The sequence below is a fragment of the Camponotus floridanus genome, unplaced genomic scaffold, assembly GCF_003227725.1.
Source record: "Camponotus floridanus strain SB8 unplaced genomic scaffold, Cflo_v7.5 scaffold3, whole genome shotgun sequence".
NCBI lineage: Eukaryota > Metazoa > Arthropoda > Insecta > Hymenoptera > Formicidae > Camponotus > Camponotus floridanus.
Genome location: NW_020229436.1, coordinates 5,238,637 through 5,263,253, shown reverse-complemented (window position 1 = coordinate 5,263,253; position 24,617 = coordinate 5,238,637). Strand labels below are relative to the sequence as shown.

The window sequence follows — 24,617 nt, the reverse complement described above, 5'->3', positions numbered from 1 at the left end:
CATTGTGCGCGCAGAATCGAAATATAATATAATTAAATTGCATTAGCAATCAGCGATCAATTATTCCATAGATATTTTGATTTATTGAAATGAAGAAAAAGATAGGTGCGATTAAAGTAACCAGGGTCAAAATGAAATTTGATTCACTCAAAAGGTCAGAATTGAGAGAGAATAAACGCGAAATGTGCAAATATTGATTTTAAGATAAGAATTGAGAATTAATAGAATGTAAATTCGATGAAAGAGATATACAATAATATACAGGAAAAGAGTCATAGAGGAGAGAGGAGAAGGAAAAAATTTATATGCATATTACAGGTATTATATGTAAAAAATAATAAAGAAATAAAAAAGAAAAATGATACATGTACAATTATATAGTTATACTAGAGAAAGGGGAACCGATAGATGCGGCAAGGACATCACGTTACGCGTCGCATTGGATTTGCGACGCTGCACGCCTTGCATCGAAATCCCCGGAGTTACCCTCTGCACCAACTATTCAAACCGCCCCCAAGCGAACGCACCGAATCATCCTGTTCCAAAATATCCCCCTACGATCCCGACCGATTATTATTCCATGACTTTCCGACAAATGGACTATAATTCTTGATCCTTTGATTACGATGCGGATCGATACTGCTCCACATATACATATATATATATATATTCTCTTCTCCCTCTTCATTCGTCATGCTTTCCATCGCGCTTTTCGCTATCAATTATTTGTTCAACTCTCAGAGGCAAAAATATTTTTTCATCATTTTTTCACATTTAGGACATGATATATTTTTTACAAGGAATTTTTGAACGAAAAGTCTATTAAAGTTTGAGAAAAAAGCAGTAAGAGGCGTATCTATTTTTCATCGTTTTTCATTTATATGCAAATGTTGACAAAAGATTGATTTTAAATTGCCAAAAGTGTTCACGAGCAAAAGAAAGTTAGCTCTCTCTGGGAGTTCTTGAGATGCGTCATGCAGACTCTATGCGTTGCATACACACGAATTTTTTCTCTCGTATACACATCGTATTTTCTGAGTCATACCGATCCTGCGAGTGGAAAATTACGCGTAATCGATCAGCACGCGTCCCTCTTTCGTAATCCTATTACAACGTTTGTAACTCGCGTCACAGGCTTCGAGCGTGCAGATTTTTCGAATCAAAGTCCTTCTACAGTTGAATATTTATTCGAATATTTATTCCCTATATAAACCTATGCATATTAATTTTTATTCATTCATATTAAATCGCTGTAGGTAGATATAAATGCATCGTAAACCGCACGTGCAGCGATGAAAATGTTACTAATATTTATTTTGGAATTTTTGCTCATTGTTAGTATAATAATTTTTAATTTTATGAATATTTATTATACACTCATTCTCCTTTTATTTTTGTCTCCGTTATTCAATTAGAAATTATCAAAAGATAAATTAATTATTTAATTCTAAGATATAAATTCTCTTACAATTAGATATATACTGCTGATTTAAATATTTCTATAAAAAATCATATATACCATCACAGAAATCTAATATTATTTCAAGCTGCTAAATTTTTTACTATAAAAATAAAGCGTTGTCTACGCATATAATTTTATTTTAAAAAAATGATATATCGTATGTCTTTCATGAGTGCCGAAATATTTAGAAATTGGCACTGATTCTCTCTATTGAAAGCGACGCGTGTTTTGTAACGTGAACGATATTCGCGAACTGATTCACCCTCCATTCCTTCCATTCATTTCTACGTTATTATACCTCGTGGCGGGAAAACGCGCAGTCGCGTCGACGGAGGGTGTTTTGCTCTTCAGATTGTTTCGTCGCAGTTTCGACGAGTCTTCGTTTCAGATTCATTCTCGGAGGATGCGAAATGTCGGCTTTCGGGGATTCTAATTTTGCCAAAAAAAATTTTCGTAAAATAAATTTCTAATCATTATATTGATGTTTTTTTCAAATCAAACGTTTCAGTTTTTACACAAACGAAATGTTTATTCGAGTTTTTAGTTTGTAATTATATCATGCTTTAAATAATTTTGTTTAGGAAGAAGACTTTTTATAGCGATAAAAAATTTAATGTTTATATGGAATTAAATTTTTAATATTTTCCATCTTGATGAAAAACAAACTTTTTAGTTTTCTATTTTGAGAATTGATTTTATATGCAAATTTCTAACATCTCACAGGTCAAGAGACAATTATCAGTAACCTCAATCGACTATTAATATTCTAATTTCTATATTTATTTTGTTTATATTTTTCGATGCTCCTGGATTAAACACACGAATAACTTTTTTTTGACGGAACAAATAATGAGCGAAAATTAACAAACTGCGTAAAAATTGATTCGACAGACAAGAAATTATTTTTAAAAAAATGATGGAAAGACGTTTAAAAAACACTACAATTTTTCAAGCATTCCTTTTAAACTTCTTTCAGACTTTCCGACATGTTTAAAACAACGTCTTAAGACATATTTTTAAAAACATTTAAAACATTACACTCGATAAAACGATTTTGCGTCTCGCGCGCGCGGAAATCTTTCTCCACTTAACTCGGGAAGAACGCGCACATCGCGAAATTTTTACAAAGTTTAACCCAGACACGACATTTAAATAATAACACGCATATATAAAAAAAATCGAGATCGCTTCAATCTTATGAAAAATCGCAAGATCGAACGAGATTGCGATTGAAGATAACTCACGCATCCGAGACACACATTTTTGTCACGCGCGCGGAAAACTTCCCCGAAAATCCAGCAAGCGATTTTCCGTCTCGGGGCGGGAAAACTCGGTTAACGAGAAGCGGCGCGTCCACGCCGGTCGAGAGGACACGCGGCGACGCGGAGTTAACGCGATAACGGTTTACGGCAGCGAGGGTACCTCGGACACGACTGATCGAGTGACCGAGGGGGTAGCATCGCGGGACGTATCCCTCCCCATCGCGCGGGAGCGGGTGCGCGCGCGCGCGCGCGCGAGCGAGCGCACATTCACGCATAGGATTACACGGTGCGTGTCCCTGGTGCGCGTACTACTACTCCACGTCATACTACACCCGATGGAGGCTCGTCCCCCTTCGAGAACGAGGGAAGAGAAGTGCGTCGCTGGAGAGCGAACGGCCACCCCTCTTCCCCCTCGTCGTCGCATGACTTTCTTTCGCCTCCCTCTCTCTCTCTCTCTCTTTCTCTTTGTATCCCTCTGCTCCCCTCGCGAGAGCGTCCCGCTCCCCTCCAACCCCCTTCGACACGCTCTCGCGTGCGTGAATCATGCATATCGATTTTCTTTCGTTAGAGTAAGCGGGGGCCGTTCGGTAGTCGCTCACGTATGGCCGCTATTTCCCTCTCCCTTCCTCTCTCCTCCCTTCCCTCCTACCCCCTTTTCTTTCCGACCGAGCCCGGGGGCCGCGTTGCGCCAGGAGCGAACCCCCTTTTTCAAAAACGTATAGCACGCGGTACCCGATTCTTTTCGCACAATGGCCCGCGTTCTCGCTTTCCTTCTGCCCCCTCGGTCCCCCTCCCCCCCCTCTTTCATTCTCTCTTTTCGCTCCCTTCTATCTCGAACATCCTCTTTCTCTCCCTCGGGTACCCCTCGTCGTTGCATCGCGCGAAGCCCTCGACGCTCCGACGATCATCGTCCCCTCAACCCCTCTCCCCCTACGACGCTATTTTGCGTCTCGGTGAAATATCCCCGTTAGAGATGCCCGGAGAAATTTGAGAATGCGAATCCACGATCTCTCAGACTATTTTAATTCTAATCAGCAGTAGTAGTTTTTATATTTATTAATACAATATTTGATTTTTAATGCTAATAAATAGAATTATTGGACAAGAGATTCTCTAAAGATTTGAAGAGATTGCAATGCTTATCTGTTAAAGATTATTAATTTGAAAAAAATCATAAGTTTGTTATTTTTTTATCCAAGTTAAAAAATCGACTTGTGAAGTTCTAGTTAGGAGAGAAGCGGTACAAAGTATGCGATCCAGGGGGATGTTCATGGCGGAAGCACTAGTCGCCCCCCATCTCTTCCTGCCCTTCTCTCTCGAACATCCCCTTCTGCCTCCCTCGTTTTCGCGGCGACGTTAGTTCCTTCGGTAATAATCTTCTTTGTTTTCGAACACCCTCGTCTATTGTCGTTCATTCTTTCGCTTCTTTAGAGACCCGCTTGAACCGGCGGCCGACTAGGCTTAACTAAGCTCGAAACAAAAAACGTTCGCTTAATAGCCAAATCATTAAATTTAAATTAGTTTGATGACGATTTTTTAGCGTGAATTATAAAAAAGTTAAAGGAATCAGCGCACGATTCATCTTCTTAAAGACTAAAGAAAGATTAATTCAACCTGCAGCTTTAAGGTTGACTGTTAATATAACAGTTTTAATAATTCTAGATATTAATTTTACAATCTCTTCGAAATTTTAAGAACATAATTTACAATGTATATAGTTTTATATGCATATTATATATGTATAATTATTATTATTATTTTTAAAGAATTATATATAATCGTCTACAAATATAAATCTCGGGATACGTGTAGGGATAAAACTAGAAACTCCTACCTAAGTTATAAATAGTTCCTTTAATAAGTGAACATGATAAGTGTGTATGGCGTTTTAACATGAGATAACTCTATATACAGACGTACAATGGAGTGATGTATAACAATTTTATACAATAGCGTTTTGTATTTTCAGTGAAGGGAGTCCCCTTCTAAATTTTTACAGATGTTCGAAGAACGCTGTCGAGATTGTTGCTGATAATTTTTCATGAATAAGTAGATACAGAGATAGGTACTTACTCGACCGCGAATGGCACGAATAAACTATCGAGTATAATTTCAACATAAATAATTAAGTATAACGTCTGCGATAAATTATATCATCTGTCTTAAATTGATTGCATCGCCTACAACTTAAGTAAATTGAGTGATGTATAGTGAGTGTTCTTTTCTATCTACGTAGTACGTTATAGTTTCCCGAGCGCTTTTGTAAAAAGAATAATTAACTAATTACCCAGTTTAATAGCTTAAAATGCAAGTGGAATGTTTTCGTGAATCTTATTGCATCTTCCTACGAGGTAATCACAAGGAATTCGCGAGTTTTTTTTTTAATTTCGTTTTATATTATTCTACGTTAATACCCACAAGAGAATAGCAGTCCGAGGTGCAAACTCGGTTACGTAATATCGATATTGAAATTTGTATATCGTACTTTTTGGCCTCTAGATCACTTAGAATAATTCCACACATCGGAAAAAGTTCTATACTATCTGCTTTTTTTATTTTGCCATGAATTATTTTTTCATTATATTTTAATTTAATTATAATACATATAAATCTAGAACATCATCTTATTTTAAAAGAAAGTTTACTTATTTTTATATATTTTTTTACATTAAATTTCAATATAATGTAATTAAAAGAAGCATTTTTTTAACAAATTTTATTTTGTTTTTCCTTCAATAATTTTAGAATATTCCTAATACATTATTCTATTGGAATTTTGCTGGCATCAATTATATATAATTAACAAAAGGTTTAATAGAATGGAACTTTTCCGATGTGTGCATCGTTGAACGTATAAATCGTCAAGATATGAAAGCGTATAACTTTCGTTTTGTTCCCTGTCGGAAGCTGTAGGCGCGACGGGTCCGTTACAATAGCGTACAATATGCACTTTGCATTGTAATTCAGAGGATTGTTTGAAGAGAAAACGACATCCAGTAATATCTCAATAAGCGTAACGATTGATGTCTCATTAACCCATTGAGCTCGAATAAACTACTGCTAGCTTAATCATTAAAATATTGCTTATTTATACTTAATCATAACGCAAATAATTTATAGAATATCAGAAAATCTGTGTTCGTCAACAAGAGTTTGCATTCAGTATTTTAGAAATAAAGTGACCAAGTGAAAAATTATAAAAAGTAGGACATTATGGATACAATCTATAAATTCTATAAATTCTATAAACGACTATAAACTCTCTCACATATACATAGATATATTAAGTACATGTTACAATTAATATCCTCACACATCGCTAGAGCCTATAACATAAAAGACAAACAAGTAAATTTTTCTCTAAGAAATAAGCGAGGATACTTAATTGTAATCGCGATACTCACGTGTTTGTTCGCGTTTTTCAAAGAAATAACATTCTTTATCTATTTTTAAATATTTCGTCATGTACAGATAAAAAGAAAAAGAAAAATTAAAGATACAAGTATACTCGAATAAGAGCTCAATGAGTGATAGATACAAATATTTTAAATATGTTTCTTTTATATTGGACACTTTGCACGAGAGTATTTTCTTAATATTGTAAATTTTTAAGCTACCTGAAAGAACTGATTATCTTTATTCAAGATCGATAAAGTCGAGATTCTTAACTTCACGAGTTAGTATGACTGTTCAGTCATATTCGCACTAGTGCATCCGAACATTAGTCCGTCCTGCTCTTCCATCAAGATCTCGTTTTGCTTTTACTCCTTATTCTCGGCGACACCGAATATAGTTTCCTGAAAACTGTCACAAGATTGTTTTGCGGGAACAGGGTCTCCGCGATACCTTCCAGCAACACGTATAACAGTCTTCTGTTTAATACGGGCCGCTGAAACAGCTCGAACACTCTCAACAATCCGCGCCTCGTCGTCTCGCTACCTATGATATGTTTCAGTTCATCCGAAAGACACGAAAGCAAAGCTACCTTAGCTGCCACTCGCGTTCTGTTCTTTATTTCTGTATCTCGCGGTGGTTTATTCTCGGCTTTTACGCCGTTCGGCCAGAAGCTATTTCTGTAAAAAACATGATTTATAATTTATTCCTTTTATTCATAAATTAAACGTTGAATGAGATAAATAATTTTATAACAACTATATAATAGATAATTAAACTTATATGTATCAATTTACTTACTTGAACAAGCGCAAATATCCTGCAACTTTCGATGGGCTCGTCAAAAATGATACGTACTCCACTATTCTCCTGTTAACTATGTCCCCAAACATTGTGCGAATGATTTGGCGTAGCAATGTTATGATGCGCCGCCTTAGCCATTGATTTCGCACTTTTAGATCAAAAATCTCGTCCATTAATAGTAACATAATTCGTAAGGGTATGTTATCGTCAGTCTAAAAATTAAAATGATTAATTGATCGATTTAACACAGTGATTTTGCAAACAAGTGTAACACGCGAAAGTACCTCTGTATCAAGACTGGCGCCAACTTTGGTGTTTTCGTAAAATATACTAGTCTTCTTGGGATTGCCAAAAATTTTGCTGAGATTGTCCATGACGCCGTCTACCGTACTCAACATGTTATCCGGCATCGTTTTGACTGCCTGTGTAACGCTTTTCATGGATGTCTTCAAAGGATTCATTAAAGTATCTATCTGTAAAAGAAATATTCAATTATTTTTTTTATAATTTATTTCAGTTATTTATTCAGTCATAATAATAATTATTATTATTATATTAATAAGAGTTTTATATAATTTATTTAAATTATTTTTTTATAATAATAATAATAATAATTATTATTATTATTATATTAATGAGAGTTTTATATAATTTATTTCAGTTATTTAGTTATAATAAGAGTTTTATATAATTTATTCAGTTATTTCTTACAGTTATTACAAGTAATTAATATTTTTTTTCCATTTTCCAATAAATTTCATTCATTTGATCGTACAAGTAAAAAATATATTTTTATCTAATTTACCGTTCTGGATATTTGTCCACCAGTAACTCCTTTGTCATAATCTCCTTGTTCCAAGAAAGCTAACAATAAATTCTGCAATCCCATATGACCATCAACAATTGCAGGTTTTGTTAGTTGACACAACCAAGCATTCAACATCAACATTCGTCTTTCCAATACGGTACGTTCCATATTGTGAAAAGCTTTTTTCGCGGGGAAAGGTATTTTGGCCAAATCATAATACTTCTCCTTGATTTTCTGATGTAGATCATAAAAGTCGGAGTATCGTCTGTAGATGTGCCATTTCTCTTTATAGCCCGAATCATAATTTTTCGTGACCGCTACAGCGTATATACCGTATGTTTTCCCGCGATCGTTGACGATACCAGTTTCTATTATCGTGGCAGTGATCTCGAAACGGCCCTGCTGCAGTTTTTTGATTGCATTTTGGTCGTAGTTGTTCTCGTCTAACTTAACGAATTGTTCCGCGTTTGTTTCCATGTAAAATGGAACATCTTTCTTCTCGCCGACCTGCTCCATTTCTGTAATGGATTCTTTATGGACATTTTTCCCGCCCTTAAGATTGCTCGAGTCCGTGTCATCAAACTCGTCAGATGCTCTACCTTCATTCGCCTCTCCTATACTTGTTAAGCTTGTCGAAGAATTCGATTTTTTAGTACCTTCCTTCGCGGTCGAAACAGGTTTCGCATCGTATGTCTCGGACAATTCTTCCAGGGTGTCCAATTCGTTGTTTGTACTGGACAAACTTATGCTGTCCAGCGATTTTGCATCATCTTCGGAAACTGGATCTTTTAATAGATCCAGTTCGGCGAGTAATTTGACGTAAGCTAGCGATCTTTTAAAGCCCGGTAGGAATCTATCTTCATTTTGCAGTTTTTCGTAACAGCAGTTTCGCAGCTCGTCGAACCACGTTTCTTTGACTGACTCTGTCTTCGTCTTGGTCAATAAACTCTTCACTAGCATGTCGTCCAATTGTAATTTAGGCGATGCTTTGTCGCTAAGATATTGCTGGTAAATTTTCGTCGCCGCTTCCTTCAGATTATCTAGATCTGCGTTCTTGCGCCTAGTGCCAATCATACCTGGACCGCCAGATTGAGCATTTTGGATTTTTTGTAGTTCTATATCCGATATTTGTTGCTCGGCCGAGACTCTCCAACCGTAGATATTCAGGTAAAAGAACAGGTACGCTTCCGCATTTATGGAGGTCATATAATCGATGAAGTAACTGAGGGCAATATTATTCTTCAGCAACTCGTCTAATGGCAAGTTAACTAGTTTTTGGCCCGGTATAAGCAATCTATTCCATTCCGGTTGAGCGCCGATTCCATCCGTTTCCGTTTCCAAGCCCTCTTGCATACCAATGATCCTCGTTTCTAGGATTTTTTTCACGTAAAGCAGACTATTCAATTGCTGCTTTACTGACAAATCGTCATCTCCGCCGGAATCCTTTGAACGTAAGTGTGCTATTTCTTTACAAACTATATTCTTTGTCGCAATTAATTCGTCTAAATTGTCTGTTATTCTAATTACTGTTAAAAAGATATCACTTGGTAAACTACCCTCCTTGGTACACTAAAAATAAAAAAAAGAAAAAATATTACATTAATTCAGATAGGAAATTAATATTATATGTATGAAATATGCGATAAAATGTGGAAATAAACAATATAAATGTTTTTAATAACATTCTTAATAATCCTCAAAAATAGGCTTTAAACTTAAATAAATTGGTCAAAGCTTTTGAATTTGCAATTACAAAATTGATCAATGAGCATTTTGTTGTTGTACGTACCAGCCATATACATGCCTGATTAATGTAATCAGGATCGGAAAACAGATCCAACAACGGTCTGATTATAACGTTCACTAACAGCTCCCTTAAAATAAATCTTACAGTCAAACAATCAAAGTCCGCCTTGGGTAGCACCAGGTACAATAAGATCTCGGCTATCTCGCTCAAAAAATCTAATTCCTGAGTGTCGTTCGTGCATACTAGATCCCTGCATATGAGATTATTCTCCATCTGCACCTCGAGATCAAAGAATATCTTCTCCAACGATTCATCCTCTTTCTCTTCGCCGGACGATTCGATCGGTTCGGTAAGCGATGATAAGTTGGGTATATAAAATTTCGACTGCGAGTACCAGGACACGTCAGTTTCACTCTTGTTCCGGCGATGAGTCGGTGTCTTCTTTGGCGTCCCACCCGATGTGCTCGAACTAGCGCTATCCTTTTGAATCCTGTTCGATCGTAATTGCTTCATCCTCGCGCTTGCTTGTCGATACAGCCTGACATGCGAAGCTGCATCGTCAACGAGTCGCGTGGTCAAGTAGGGTATCCAATCGACGCTCTTGACCCTATTTTGATATTGCATAGAAAACTATTTAATTAATAGGAAAAACTAATGATCATTTTTTTCTATATTTCTTTGTATAATAAATATTTAACATTCTTTAGAAATTTTAATGTCTATAAAATATATATTGATATTTCTTTTATAAATATTTTGACATTTTAAACATTATACAAGTATAACATACATATAGATAAAGGCATCTAAGGTTGAAAAAACTAGTGTAAAAAATGTTTCAATCATTCTGATACAATTTATTAAATTAATTAATAAAAAATTTATATGTATATATATATATGTATATATATATATATATATATATATATATATATATATACCGGTTTGCGACATTGATGGCGATTTTCTGGGCAGTATCTCGAACAGAATAGATAAATTCCTCATCATCTGTAACAACACTGTACCATGGCTCCACATAATCTCTGATTAAAAAATCTAGAATTTCCTAAAAGAATAACAACATGCGTTAAGTTATTTTCCAATAATTAGGAGAGAGTCGATATTGTTTTATAAATATTGAGTATGTACTTGCAGGGATTCATCAATGATACGACTACCAGTTATCCTCCTATCTAATGTAAATGTCATCCTCTCCCTTGACAACTCTAGTATGTACTAAAATGTAAAATATAAAATATTAAAATATGAATCATATAAAATATATTATTCGCAATAATCGCGAATTATTTCAATATATCTAATTACCTGCCGGAACTTTTCAGTCTTCTTAGTTATGTCTTCCCTTTCGGACTTAATTACATTGTCGAGATTCGGTGAATACGTTCGATATATACAGATCAATGTCCTGCAACAAATTCATTATTTCCAGTTCTATCAATATTATATATTAATTTAATATTTTTATTTAACATTAATCTAATATTTAATTTACTATTTTTATTTAACTATCTCATTATATATTTTATAAATCTTTCTAGAAAAGAAAATATTGAGCGTTTGTTGATCTTACCCTAAAATTAATGCAAGCAAGCATATGAGGAGTTTTGCGATCGTTTCTATGCCGAGGATGTAAGCAAGTAGAATCACGGCAGCTCCGAGAACGCCATACAATGGAACGTTCATCTGCAAAGATAACAATCTATTGTCGGTCGATGGATCGTTACAGCATAACACTCTGGAGTTCGTACAATCGTGTGCAACCGCGATTGTATGAACGGTTCAATTATCTTGAAAGATGTCAAGTCGCGCGTAGATAATGCGGGACAAATGTACTGTTAAGACTTCTCCATGGGACGATCGTAGCTTATCACGCGCTTCCTCGAGCACGTCTATCAAATAGTGGCTTATCGCTCGAAACAAGGGAAAAAAACAAGAGAAATAATTAATGAGTGGAATACAGTTCTTTTAACGATGACTCAGTAAAAAAATATATAATCATAGAGTAGAACTTCTTACAAAAGTTAATGAAAAACTTGATAGGAATCGGTGAATTTTGTGTATCGCGAATAAAACAGAGAATGAAAGTTCGGCTATTTTAATACTCTTTCAATGCAAATTAATATTTTATGTATATTCTATAACAATTTGATGATATATGTATAATATATTTGTAAAGAATAATATGTATTGAACTAGAATATATGTATAAATATTAGTTTTTTTATAATTAATTATATATAAAAGATTAGAAATTCGGAAAAAATAAAATAGAGATAGAGATTTATTTGAAATAGTTTATCTCTGTAACAAAAAACTGTTATGTATATGATGAAGATAACACATAAAGTATATGTCAAACAAAAATTATAGATTACGTTATAATCTATATCTATGTGTATATGTATATAAAAACGCGCACGTACGACAGTAATAAGCTAGCTCAGTGTTTTAGAAATAATATAAACTCTATATATATATATATATATATATATAAAATAATAAAGTTTATAATTTATTTATTATTAAAGATTATAATTTATTTTTGATATAATGACATGTGTTTGCATATTTTTCATTAACTTTTATTATTTATAGATTATTGAAAAGTAGATTTTTTTGAGGCAAATTATTAGAAAATTGAAAAATATCTTTATAAATTTGATTTTTAAATATTAATAATTTTTCATAAATATAAATAATCATATCAGTCTGATTATCATCAATTCTTTACATTTATTTATGTTTTTTAATAATTTTATTAATATTTATATGAAAATTTATTCTACAATATATTCTATATTAATATATATCATATTAATTATAGAGTATAAATTTTTTAATAAACACGAATTAAAAAGGTATTACGTTTAATTTTTCCGTATGTAAGCAAACTGGGAAACTACAACAGCTTACAACAAAGCCAATCAGGATAAATAGAAATACAATCATACGATATAATAATGAGAAAATAATTCACATTAAAGATTCCTTTAAGATATTTCCTCTGTGATATAACACTTGAGATATAAGAATCAAAAGCGGTAAAACTCTCAAGAGATATAAATCTTCAAGAGATATATATCTCTCCTCGAGAGATACATAACTGTCAGCGATACACCTATAATATAAAATGCAAAGCACATGTTTGATGACAAGGAGAGAAGATTACGAAATGTCTGTATATACGGTACATATACCTTTTATTGTCATGCACTCCTGTTGAAGGACAAACAACTCTCTCCCGTCCCACATTTGTCTATTTCCGGCAAAAATCGATCGACGTATTTGATTTGCTATTCTTATCGCACGTTAGACGATTATCGTCCACAACTTCGAACTAGGTATTTATTGTATTTATCCTCCCCCCTTCCGCTCCCCCGCCCCCGCCTCGCGCGCACAAACACAAAACAACTGTCACACCGCTGACGTATGGTAGGCGCGTGAACTCTTTGCAGATCGCGGCTGTAAAATCGCGAATCTGCCGACTCACGAGACCCGACGACTTTTTGTCACGTCTCGAGTGCACGCCCGGGGACACGGATTGCCGTCGAGGACGACGAGCGACGAGTTTCCTTTCCCCCGCGACTCCTCTCGTTTACCTCCTACCTTTGGTAGTTGCTCGACGGCCGGATTGTCGTCGTGCATTCGGCAACGCGCATATTGCAAGTCTCGCACGGACGGTGCTCACGCTCGGCCAGCTGGTCAGCTAAGCGCCGCTTTATTTACATCCTCGCAGATGGTGCGGCTCGATGCGCTGCTGAGTGCTACGTCGGTCGACATCATGTCTTCCGATCCTCTCTCGCGCGAGTCTGCGTGCTTGAGCTCGAGGCTCCCGCGAGCGAGCGCCCCCTATCGGTGAATGCCCCGGGGTATTTTTCATTACTTACCTCGCTTGCTAATGATACCGGGAAAACTTCGATATCGGCAGAAGGATATATTAATTTCTGTAAACGAACTTCAGGACTTTTTGAGAGGTATTTTTTATTATTAAATCGCTACTTTATTTTTTGATTTCCGAACATGGGAGTCTTCGATAATGAATTATTGAATAGATTATATTTTTGTTTATTGTGATGTAAAATGTTTTGCGCGCAAAAATTTCATGTATTCTTTTTTACTACTCGGTTGATAATGAAATTCGAGTCGATTTTAATTGCTGAATTATCGCTACAGGTGGACGTACTAGAGTTTTTAATTAAATTAGGGAATGTAATGATGTAAAAAATAATTTTTGCAAGGGAGAGAGAAATAAAATAGATAATATGTTAGTAGTAATTGTGTAAGTATTCCTTATAAGCGCACAATATTATAGAATATTGTATAAATATTGTTACTAATATTGTCAACAATATTTATATAATATTCTAGGAATATTGTGTCTTGTAGGGTTATGTGTGATTATATATATATTCTGCGAAAGATGTCTCATAGCTTTTTCAAACTATTTTTTAAAACTGATCTCATCTGAATTTCAGAGAGAAAAGAGAGAGAATCAAATCGCGATATTAAAAAGATTCCGTGAATGATAGATTAAGATGATGTAAAGACGGTTGCCATCAATTGCAAAAAGTATCTCGTAAGTTTTTTTTTCATCTCATCGACCTTCTCAAATTCAGATATCCTTCTGAAATCCCCGAGAGACAGCTGTCTTGATAAAGCTTAGTGCTTATCGCGATTAACGTTGCTTCTCTTTTAAAGTCTATTCAATTAGATTGAGTAAAATTAGAGAATCTATAATTTAAATATAAAATCGTATATAAAAATAACTCAACAATTTTATGCAATTATTATACAATATTATTTACAAATACATTTTTTAAAAATCAATCATAATTTGTAAATACATCTATTTATATAAAGGACAATTTATATAAAAGATGTAAAATATATAATAAAATCGACAGATTGATATTTATATGCTTGCTATATCTGACTTTATATCGTTTGACATATCGCACTTTAAAGTCACAGAAATCGCGACGCGCATGCGCGCCTTTCGACGCGTCTCGTCGAAATTTCGTGTCACACGCATCGCGTTAAAGTGTAATCATTCGTCTATTTGTTGATTTTTGTTCGCAGTTAATTGATCCCCGTGTGTGATAATAGGACAACCAAGCGGATAATGAGACGGGAAACAACGAAAATATACGAGTATTATCAATGTAAGTAATTTATCTGCATCTGTGCGTCAAATTTTTTCATGACGTCATTTTAAACATGGCACCTAAATCATTCTGTTTCCCGCGTTTTCCTAAATATGCATAATATCATCTTAATCGAGAAATAATCGATTCTCATATCATATTATTGATATATATGTAATATCGCATAAAAAACTAAATTTTGATAAGATAGTTTGGATCATTTATAGATATTATTATCAAAAACATTTGTTGTGCTGACGTTTAATTATTATTTAGATCGCATCATGAAAGATGCCATAACATAATCGACACGTTGCTGTTCGCGTCACACTTTGTCAAGCTGTCAAAATCGCAACGCACGTATGTGCGCCTCTCCATGTATGCATGGCAATTTTGACAGCTCTCTCGATGCGCGCGCATGCGCCGTAGGTGCGCGAGAACGCGCCTGACGCGCCAGGCGCCATGTTGAATTTTCATTCGTTTCGTGCGTCGCAAAGTAACGCGATCGTTCCGCTATTTTTCGCGATTTTTACTCGTCCAAAATTATCCGCGAGTGTGATAAATAGTGTCACATCGAGCGAGAGACAAGCATCGTTGAGTATTATTATCGTGTGCGATGGCAGGCGTCGATCGAGATTTAATATTTGCATTTTCGTGCAGCGTCGTATTTTCGCGCATCGCGTTCAAGTGCAATCATTCGTATTCATCGCGAGTTTTGTTCGCAGCAGACTGATTCCCGTGTGTGATAATGAGCCAGCCGAACAGATAATGAACCAATCAGGCGAGGGACAATGAAGTACTAATGAAAATGTACGTGTACTATTAATGTAAATAATATTTATCTATATCTGTAATGCATGTATAATGTTCTTCATGACGCTAATTTATGCATCGAAATTATTCTGTATTTTTCGCGTTTCTGTCGTGAATTGATGTTGATAATATTATCTGTATCGAGGTATAATTATTTCTCACATCATATTATTAATATATATGTATATGTGTAGTATAATAGTAATCAAATTTTTCGATAGATGGCGAACAGGCTTGAATAAGCCATGATGTTTATAAATTTTGCTACAAGGTTACTTTCAAATATTTTAATTTTTCATTTCGGTTTTTGAGATGATGTGATAAAAATATTTCAAATAGGTCTTGTTTATTTTGAATGTACAATTGACTGTACAAAAAAGAAAGATAAAATTCCATGTGATTTTAACTTATTCTAACTTTTAGATTTTTATCTTGAAAATAGATTGTTATATAATGTATATTTTTTTGTATAAGTAGCTACCTAGCAGGTTACGTTATTTTTTTACTTTTTCGTGGATCATTATTGCAATTAGAATGTATTAATAATTCAAACTATTAAAAGAGTAAAAAAAAGAATTTACCATTTTTGAGTAAAAAGAAAATAAATACAAGATCACAACTATGTTTCAATTTACAATATTGGGTTGCAAACGCAGCTGCTGAATGTCTTCTACAATTTACGAATATTGGGTTGCAAACGCAGCTGCTGAATGTCTTCTTTTAGTCTAACTTTTAGATTTTTATCTTGAAAATAGATTGTTATATAATGTATATTTTTTTGTATAAGTAGCTACCTAGCAGATTACGTTATTTTTTTACTTTTTCGTAGATCATTATTGCAATTAGAATGTATTAATAATTCAAACTATGAAAAGAGTAAAAAAAAGAATTTACCATTTTTGAGTAAAAAGAAAATAAATACAAGATCACAACTATGTTTCAATTTACAACGAATATTGGGTTGCAAACGCAGCTGCTGAATGTCTTCTTTTTTTATGTTTTATGTGTTTTTTCCATCGCAATGCAGTTTAGTGGTAACCGTGTGTAGTGAGCAGGCAGATCGATCGAATTAACGTTCGAGCCCTCGTGAAAGGTAGTCCCTCGTTTGGAGAAATGAGAGAAAGAAGGATAATTAAATGTCTATCGGAAATTCGTCGGTACGGCCAACGGTCTAACTATCGAAAGGTGATTGAACTATTCGACTTCGTTTCGCTTCTCTTTTCCTCCCTTTTGCTCGCCGTCCAGAGTCACAGGTGTCTGGAAACGGCAGCTCCATTCTATCATCGCGTGGCCAAAGTGCTTCCCCGAGTATTCCGAGACTCATCGTCTCGTGTACTTAATTAATCACGTGGCGTCACTGATACCCAACGTCAAATCCCGCCCGCGGCTTCGCCGTGTTTTTTTTTTAAACGCGTCCAACGCGATATGCAAATCTGTCCCTCACTTTGTCATCGGCGGCATGCGCTGTTGGCCGCACTTTTTTAGATTCCTCTGGAAAGTGATAGCTTTTATAATTGAATTCTGTGGAGAGATAATATTTAGTCATACCTTTCTTTGGGACTAAAGTACGTGTACAGATTAAACAAGCAATTGATGTTTCTAAAATTATTTAACTAGTATTGCGTTGGATAATGAATATGTAACAGTTCTCCGAATTCATGAGTTTTTTAAAATGACAGAATTCGATAGAAAAATGCCATTTTTCATATTTCTTGTCTTCGTATTTTTAAAATATCGATTTATATATATATATATATATATATATATATATATATATATTGAATATTCAAATATTAAGCTGTTATTCTATTTTAAAATGTATCTTATAATTTAAAATAAGAACTTTTTTATCATTTTTGGATGAAAAATAAAAAAGAAACATTCTCTTAAATTAAATTTTAAAGTAAATTTTTCTTGAACATTGTATAAAAAGTTATAAAAAGTTATAAACATATAAAGCTATATAAATTATATATAGGAAAAATGTTATTTAGAAACATCAATTTTTTTTGCGAGAAACATTGACAAAAATATTCTACCATAAGGAGAATTGAATTATTTATTTACGTATAATGGCATTAATTTTCCATTTGTGAATCATTTGTGTAAACATTAGGGTAGTTAGGATTTTTCTATATCGATTAGGTTGAATAGTGATGAATAAGTTGACGAAGAAAAATCGTGACATCCCAAAGGATGGTAAGCTCCTTTCAATCTTTCGATAAATCTAAGACCAACAATCCCAATATTGGAAGATTCGCGAAAAGTTCTATATCTCACCTTTAGTATTGGCAAGCGACATTTCGCAAGTAGAGGATGACGCAGTCGAAACGCGTATTGCTCAGATTTTCTTCATTCGTATACAAAATGTCCCGAGAGATTTTTCTTTTCAGGTAGAAAATTCCCAAGATTTAAACGTTAAAATTCTATCTTTTAATATTTAATATATTTTGGCTTTTTATCTTGAAATAGAAAATAACTAATAAAGACGAAACGATGAAAGCTTGTTTAATTAATTGTGTTGAACTCTCATCAATTTACTAATTATTGTGTCAGCTTTTTGTATAGGATTACGTTATAATCGTTAAATTAAAAATAACATTTTACATGATTTTTAATTTAATTTTAGTATAACAAACAATTAAAATTGCATTGAAATCTTGAATAATTAAAGTCTTGGCTTTTATCTAAGTTCTTGTCAAAAAAGAGTACTTTGTACTATTGTAAAAAATTTTGCTCGTTTACATTTTCATTACATTTAAAATAGATATGGTTATTATATGCATTGCATTGGATTAATTAAGATATAAATGAAATAATGCTTTTTATATTTATAAAATATTACAAACAGCAAAAAATTATTTTATAAAAATTTTGACACCATATATATAATATATGCAAAATTACTTTGCAATTTAATTATCTATTTATAATCGAAGAAAAAATATATATCGTAAACAATTTTCTTACATTATTATTAGAATTATTTAACTGAATTCACATCGATTATTGAACTTTAATTTAATTTTGCGTATTCTCTACGATATCATGGTGGAAAATGGAGACTTCACTTTGGAATCTTTCCAATTCCTTCGAAAAAACAATTTCCAAAGTTACTATCTTATAATACTTGATATATAGAGTGTCCCAAACGTCATTACTATGTCCAGATTTATAATTGGAGATTAAGAAAAATTATTTCGGATATATAGGATAATAAAATTGTTTCGGATTAGTAATTTTAAAATTGTAAACAATCGAAAATTTTGGCAAATAATGTTTTTAAGAAAATATATAATAAAGATTTACAATTTAAATTTGAAAAAAACTTTAACAACATTTTTAATTTAAAATTTTAATTAATTTAAAAAAAATTAATTGAATTTAAAAAATTAATTAAAATTTTTGTATGCGTATATTTAATTTTAATTGAAGGTTGATACGTGCACTCAATCAAGTTTTTCTACATATATTTTAGGTTATTTAAAAATAAGTTTGAACAAAGATCAATTCGATATTTTAATGATTCATAAAAAAAGTATTATTTTTATCTCTATTTCACACATAGTTAATAAAATACACATTGGAAGAGCAGAATAAAAGAATAGAAATCGATGCTTCAATCATTTTCACTAACAAAGTTCGACTCCAAATTTGTCAGAGAATTCGCGCCTGGGAGAACGCGCCAGAAACATTTACAGTGTGGAAGAGACGAATCACGAACAAACACGAGATGAATGCGCGAGATGGTGCACAGTGATGCATGAAAGGGATTATATGGACGGGAGAGAAACCTTGCAGTTTTTATTGTATCAGATAATAAAGTATAGTATATTAACACACAAGAGAGATTTATTAATCGACAATTTGTATCGAGATTTTTCTGTCGTTAATGCAACATGTTTTGCGTTATTTTATTTTATTTTTTGTACTTTGATTTACTTTACGCCTTTTTGTTATACTTTTTATATTTTGATTGTGCTTATTAATATCATCAATTAAATTGCAGTTATTATATGGTTACAAATACAACTATTTTAAACTCTTATATTCTTTTAAAAGATTTGTATCATGATATTAATATGCAAAATGGTCAATAAATCAAAGTAATAAGAAATAAAAGAATATGGCACAAATTGTATTTGCCAGCGGCAGAAAAATCTTGGTAGCAATTATCGATTAATATATGGCTTTTCTCTTACATTTATATATCATATTTTATTTATTATTCGTCTAACACAATGAAAAAAACCTTGAAAATTTTTCCACAAGATCTCATTTTTGAACATTGTATAAAATTAAGCATTATATGCTTAGTATATTTTTTTATAAGCTATCGCAGTAAGATTTTTATAAGCTATCGCAGTAAGATATTTTAGAAGCCTCTCGAACATAAATATAGTAATTCTTGGTTGTATGATTAATATTTAAATTTTCGCAAAAAGAAACTGAAATATATATACTTCAGTCTTTATTTTTTATATACTTAATCTTTTATATGTTTAGTGTTTTCTATAAATGAATGAAGATTTTAAAAGTGAATTTTTATTTAATACTCTCAAAAATAAACTCTTCTTTTTATTATATTAATCGAGATTTGGATTTTTTTAAGAGAGAGGCTCGAACATTTTTTACGCGTTTAATGTTGTATCTTTTAAATTAATAAAAATACTGTTCTAAGAAATAAAATTATTTAATAATATTTAATAATATAATTATTTTATAATAAAATTATTAAACAATTTTTATGAAATAAAGTAAAAAAATCCAATTTTTTGCATACTTGAAATTGTCAAACAATCTCAAAAAATTCTCGACAGTACCGCGATTCACTTATTGTTCATTCATCACGATAAAAATGTTCCGCGATAATTACTAGCGTTTCCGAGATCTCAGAAATTTTTTCGCGATATTGTTCAATTATCAAAGTCGCTCGCAAAGTCATCGGGTGGAAATATCGCTGAATTATCGTCTTAAATTACTACCACTTCCTGCGCTTTCTTCCTCGGGGGGGAAAAAATAAGACAAGAGTTTTTCGTACCGCGACGACGACGACGACGATCGCCACGCAGCTCGGGCACGCACGGCCGACGTCGTCGCCGCTCGGCTGTCGCGCCGAAAGCGAGGAGAAACGGCGGGCCTGTCGGACGCTCGCGTCACTGCGCCCGCGTCCGTCCGCCCGCACGCGCGCCAGAATCCCTGGCCTGCCTTACTCCGAATTCACTCATCCTCGTTCCGCTCCTCGTGGAGATCGGACGTGGACGCGGGGATCTCTACGTGCAACGGTAAACGATCAACGACAGGTAAACGTCACGACGAGTGTTATTGCGGCGACGAGAGGCGGAGAGTGGTAGTGATCCACGCCGGATGCGACAGCCCGTGAACGGTGCCAATTGCGTCCAATTTGTGTCCGAGTAGACGATGACGATCTTCGATATCGGAAAAAGACGCTAGATCTCGTTGTGATTGAATAAAGAAGAAAATTTTGAAAAAACAAATGTGCACCGTTCGAGGGAAGAGTGAATGCGGAACGAAAGGGAGGTCTTTTCTTGCTCTTCAGAAGTGCCTGGAGAACTAGAGTGCTTTGCACTAGGACACAGAAGTGCCGCGCAAACAAGGTTCTCGTGACATATAGTTCGTTCAACGGCGAATTATAATTCGTTTTCATAGAGCAGCTGATTAGAGCGTCGGGGTTTACGTTCGTTAAGCACAATGAAGTACCGGCGGCTTTGAAGTTGTCGAACCGTAAATCTCCATGTCGGGATAACGAATTTTCGGTAAACGCTCGCCCTTCTTTCGCTTTGAGAGGAGTGCTGATTATACGAAGGTACGACAAGGTCGGTGATTTATGGCGGAAAAAAGGCCAGAGAGAGGCTCTACGAGGGTGCGAGAAGAACGGAAATTAGATATGCACACCTCGTGTATAATCATGTAATCGCTGCATCGAATCCGAGGCGTGTTGGTTGACGCAAAGTATCTGTTCAAATTTCTCAACATCAGCGAGACATGGAGCTTCTCCGGTTATTTTTAATAAGATCATGATCAAGAAGCTAAGCTGCGTCGATGGTCACTTCATCTTTGAGTCAATGAATATATATATTGAACATATACGCCGTTTGCATTATATTCCTATAAGAAAGAAAGCCACTCAGTTAATAGAAAATTAATTAATTATTCTAAACCTGGCACAACCAGGAGCATCTTAATCTTCATCTTCGACAAGCCTTCACCTTCGACAAGCTTGAAGTCATAATCGAGATGGATCTACGTCTCTACTAAGCAACTAAATATCGCATACATATATCTAGACGTCCAATCAATCTCTCGTGGATAGGTCGCGACAAATCGATGGGACTCGGGAACAATCGACGTCTACGTCACCGGCATCATGTCCGGTTGGCCGTGGACGATCGGCCGTGCATCATCCTCGCAGCAACGAGCGATCGCATCGAGTCGCCGCGATTCCGGATGCCGAGGTAATTTCTCGCCGCGCGAGATAACTCGCGCCGGAAGTGTTCGCGAGGTCGGCAGCCCTCGTCCCTTTCTTCGCTGCACCAGGTGGACAACCGCAAGAGCGGCGCCTTCCGATAACCGGAAATAGACGGCGAGACGTAAGGTACATGGCGAGTTTCGGGCCGCGGTCTGAGAAGAGTGAAACGACAAGTGAGACGCGAAGGTGAAATATTGGACGCGACTTGGGGAGGATAGTACAGGATAGTGAGATAAGGATACTCGTGATACACGCCGCTCTCTCTATTCAAGTTAGTGGTAAGCTTCGGCGGTGAATCCGATCCGAGAAGGATTACAGTAAGAGGGTATGAGGAAGAAGGATACGGAGGATAGCACGTAGCGCGAATGGCCCCTTCTCGTTTCGGAGAGATGCGGCGCTATCCACTGCATATCAACGTAGCCCTCACCATCGTTCTATCGGCGATTTGTGCAACCGTTGTCGTCGTCGTGCGTGCTGCCAAACAAGGTAACGATCATCGATACTCCTCATTCTCGTCATATCCGTCGTATTACATCTGCGATGACGACAGTAACACTATAAAAATAGTAGAGCACATGAGAGAAATGAATAAAACACGCGAGAAGTGGAAGAGAGAAACGAGAAATTGATTTCACGGTTCATTTCTTTCTATAGGAAAATGAGTATCTGTTGTTTGTTTATATATTATTCTGCGAAAGCGCTACTTTTTTAACGATTAAGCATCATTTTATTCGAATATTAAATAATAATTATTATGCAATTCATACTTTTATAAGTCTTACTTGTGCATTTTTATTTAAGCTCTTTGATGTATGTATAATTTTATTTTTATTTACGTATTTACATATTTTATTTTTATTTACATATTTTTAGTAGTTAGAATGCATTGAGGGATCTCGTATTTATAAAAGTAGATTATAAAATGTTAATAAAAGAAATGGAGATGAATATTTTCAGATAAATTAAATGACGGATCAAAAGGCTTTTTGAACTGAAAAGTATGGATTTATGAATAAACCTTCGAATGTGCATGTGGCTCGTAATCTCTGATCAGATGTATCGCAGCTCGAATTTCATTACTATTATTATTATTCAATGGAATAGCGGGTTCGTATCACGATGAGGAGAACAATTTCGCTAGCGGAAGGTATCTTTCAGTAGAAAACGGCTTTTCACGGTCTGCAGGTGAATACAGTTCCGCGATTCTTGGCAGGCACAATGGACGCGTATTGTGTATCGCCGATTCGTTATCCTTACATTTCCGATTGAGATGGTTTTCGGTATGCTTGCCAGGTCGCGTAGAATTTTTCTCCCGTTGCACGGCACCGCTTTCGTAATGACTCAGTCTGCGGTGGAAGCAGAGGATAGCCAAACTGACACAAATATCGTATTGTGCGAGGTTTGCTATTCTAAAAATCCGATATCGGTATTTTTAACCTTACACCATACACGAGGGATGTTGAATAATTCAAAGAGCGTAATAAAGATCGAAGAAAAAGCGACTACAAATTTTTTTTTATAAATTCAACTATCCGCTATAGAGAGAGAGAGAGAGAGAGAGAGAGAGAGAGTGACAAACCATATTTATGATAGTATTAGATCATACACGCGTTGGTCAATATATATTTAGTTCCAATAGGTAAGCCTAATCTTGGTCCTGAAGCTATTGTGTTACGCCTGAATCGACAGAATACTGCACTCCTCATGGGAAATGCAGTTCATAGAAATGGCACACATGACAAAGACATTCTATATCCTATTATATCGGACAGGTAATCGCAATAATTTACATGCTCAATGTCAATAATTCTAATAAATGCAATTAGAGTATGATTAGATTTGTTTTGGTACTTACTCTAATTTAATTAGTATACTGGCATAAACAAGCGAAATAATGTGACAGTTGGAACTGTAATATTTTGTCATATTTCTGCTTTGATTATTAACGGAACAATATTGCTTTCATTTCCATATATCATAATTAATTTTCCAAATTATGTACTGCTTAATATAATTCATAATACAAAAGATATTTAAATTACAATGTTAGCAATTAATTATAATAATAAAGATGAATTAATTTAAAAAATTAAATTAAAATAGAAAATTTTTAAATATTTACATTATAAAATTGAAATTTTAAATACAAATATTAATATTATTAATATTAATATTATAATATTAATATTATATTAATATTAATATTATTTTAAATAAAAATTTATCTCTAATTAATGTAGAAAGTCACTAATTAGAGAAATATAATTGATAAAAACTGTATTCTTGTTTTTTTTTACAAGAAACATTCTTTACATGCGTTAATTAAGTTTAATTAATTAATGTATGAAAAACACAATACATATATATAATAAGTCAGAAAATATATTTAAATTTATATAATATATAATTTATAAAAAATAAATTTATATAATTTATAACAAGTTGTAGAAGTAATATGCAAAAATGTTTCTCACATATGTTCAACGTCAAATACCACTATGCTTATTCACAGTGATAATGTCCCGTTCTGTCAATTAATTGTTGCAACTGTAAATTTAATGAACATCAATTCGTCATCCTCGCATCCTAGGCCGCCGTTTAGGAGATTCAGTTTAGCTTAGCGTATAATTTATGCAGTCTCTGCTACATAATACGCTTGCAACTTCTGATCAA

The 24,617-nt window shown here is 34.2% G+C and overlaps 2 protein-coding genes across 3 annotated transcripts in view; one reads left to right on the top strand and one right to left on the bottom strand.

Moving 5' to 3' along the window:
- Window positions 1–5,438: 5,438 nt before the first annotated feature.
- Window positions 5,439–13,305, bottom strand: LOC105256352 (sorting nexin-13). 2 transcript variants are annotated; one of them, XM_011266189.3, is made up of 10 exons: window positions 13,104–13,305; window positions 11,068–11,180; window positions 10,803–10,902; window positions 10,626–10,712; window positions 10,418–10,542; window positions 9,519–10,083; window positions 7,727–9,298; window positions 7,206–7,394; window positions 6,919–7,133; window positions 5,439–6,797 (listed from the first exon to the last, which is right to left on the bottom strand). In XM_011266189.3, the coding sequence occupies exons 1-10, from the start codon at window positions 13,140–13,142 to the stop codon at window positions 6,467–6,469; spliced, it is 3,336 nt and encodes a 1,111-aa protein (XP_011264491.1). In that variant the 5' UTR covers window positions 13,143–13,305; the 3' UTR covers window positions 5,439–6,466. The 2 variants fall into 2 exon arrangements, with proteins under 2 accessions (XP_011264491.1, XP_011264492.1); XM_011266190.3 differs by lacking the exon at window positions 13,104–13,305 and adding an exon at window positions 12,695–13,083 and having other exon boundaries at window positions 6,467–6,797.
- A 7,324-nt stretch (window positions 13,306–20,629) lies between these two features.
- The window catches only part of LOC105254371 (alkaline phosphatase), a 213,365-nt gene continuing 209,377 nt past the window's right edge, over window positions 20,630–24,617 (top strand). Inside the window, exon 1 of the mRNA XM_025409998.1 lies at window positions 20,630–22,430. Within this exon, the coding sequence (XP_025265783.1) occupies window positions 22,310–22,430 (121 nt within the window). The 5' untranslated portion in view covers window positions 20,630–22,309. The remainder of the gene's footprint in view (window positions 22,431–24,617) is intronic.

Coding starts and splice junctions, on each gene's coding strand:
- LOC105256352 (XM_011266189.3), bottom strand. CDS start 13,142: ATGCACGACGACAATCCGGCCGTCGAGCAACTACCAAAG. Junction 9,299..9,518: donor ATCAGGCATGTATATGGCTG/GTACGTACAACA, acceptor TTTTATTTTTAG/TGTACCAAGGAGGGTAGTTT. Junction 7,395..7,726: donor GTGGACAAATATCCAGAACG/GTAAATTAGATA, acceptor TTTCTTTTACAG/ATAGATACTTTAATGAATCC.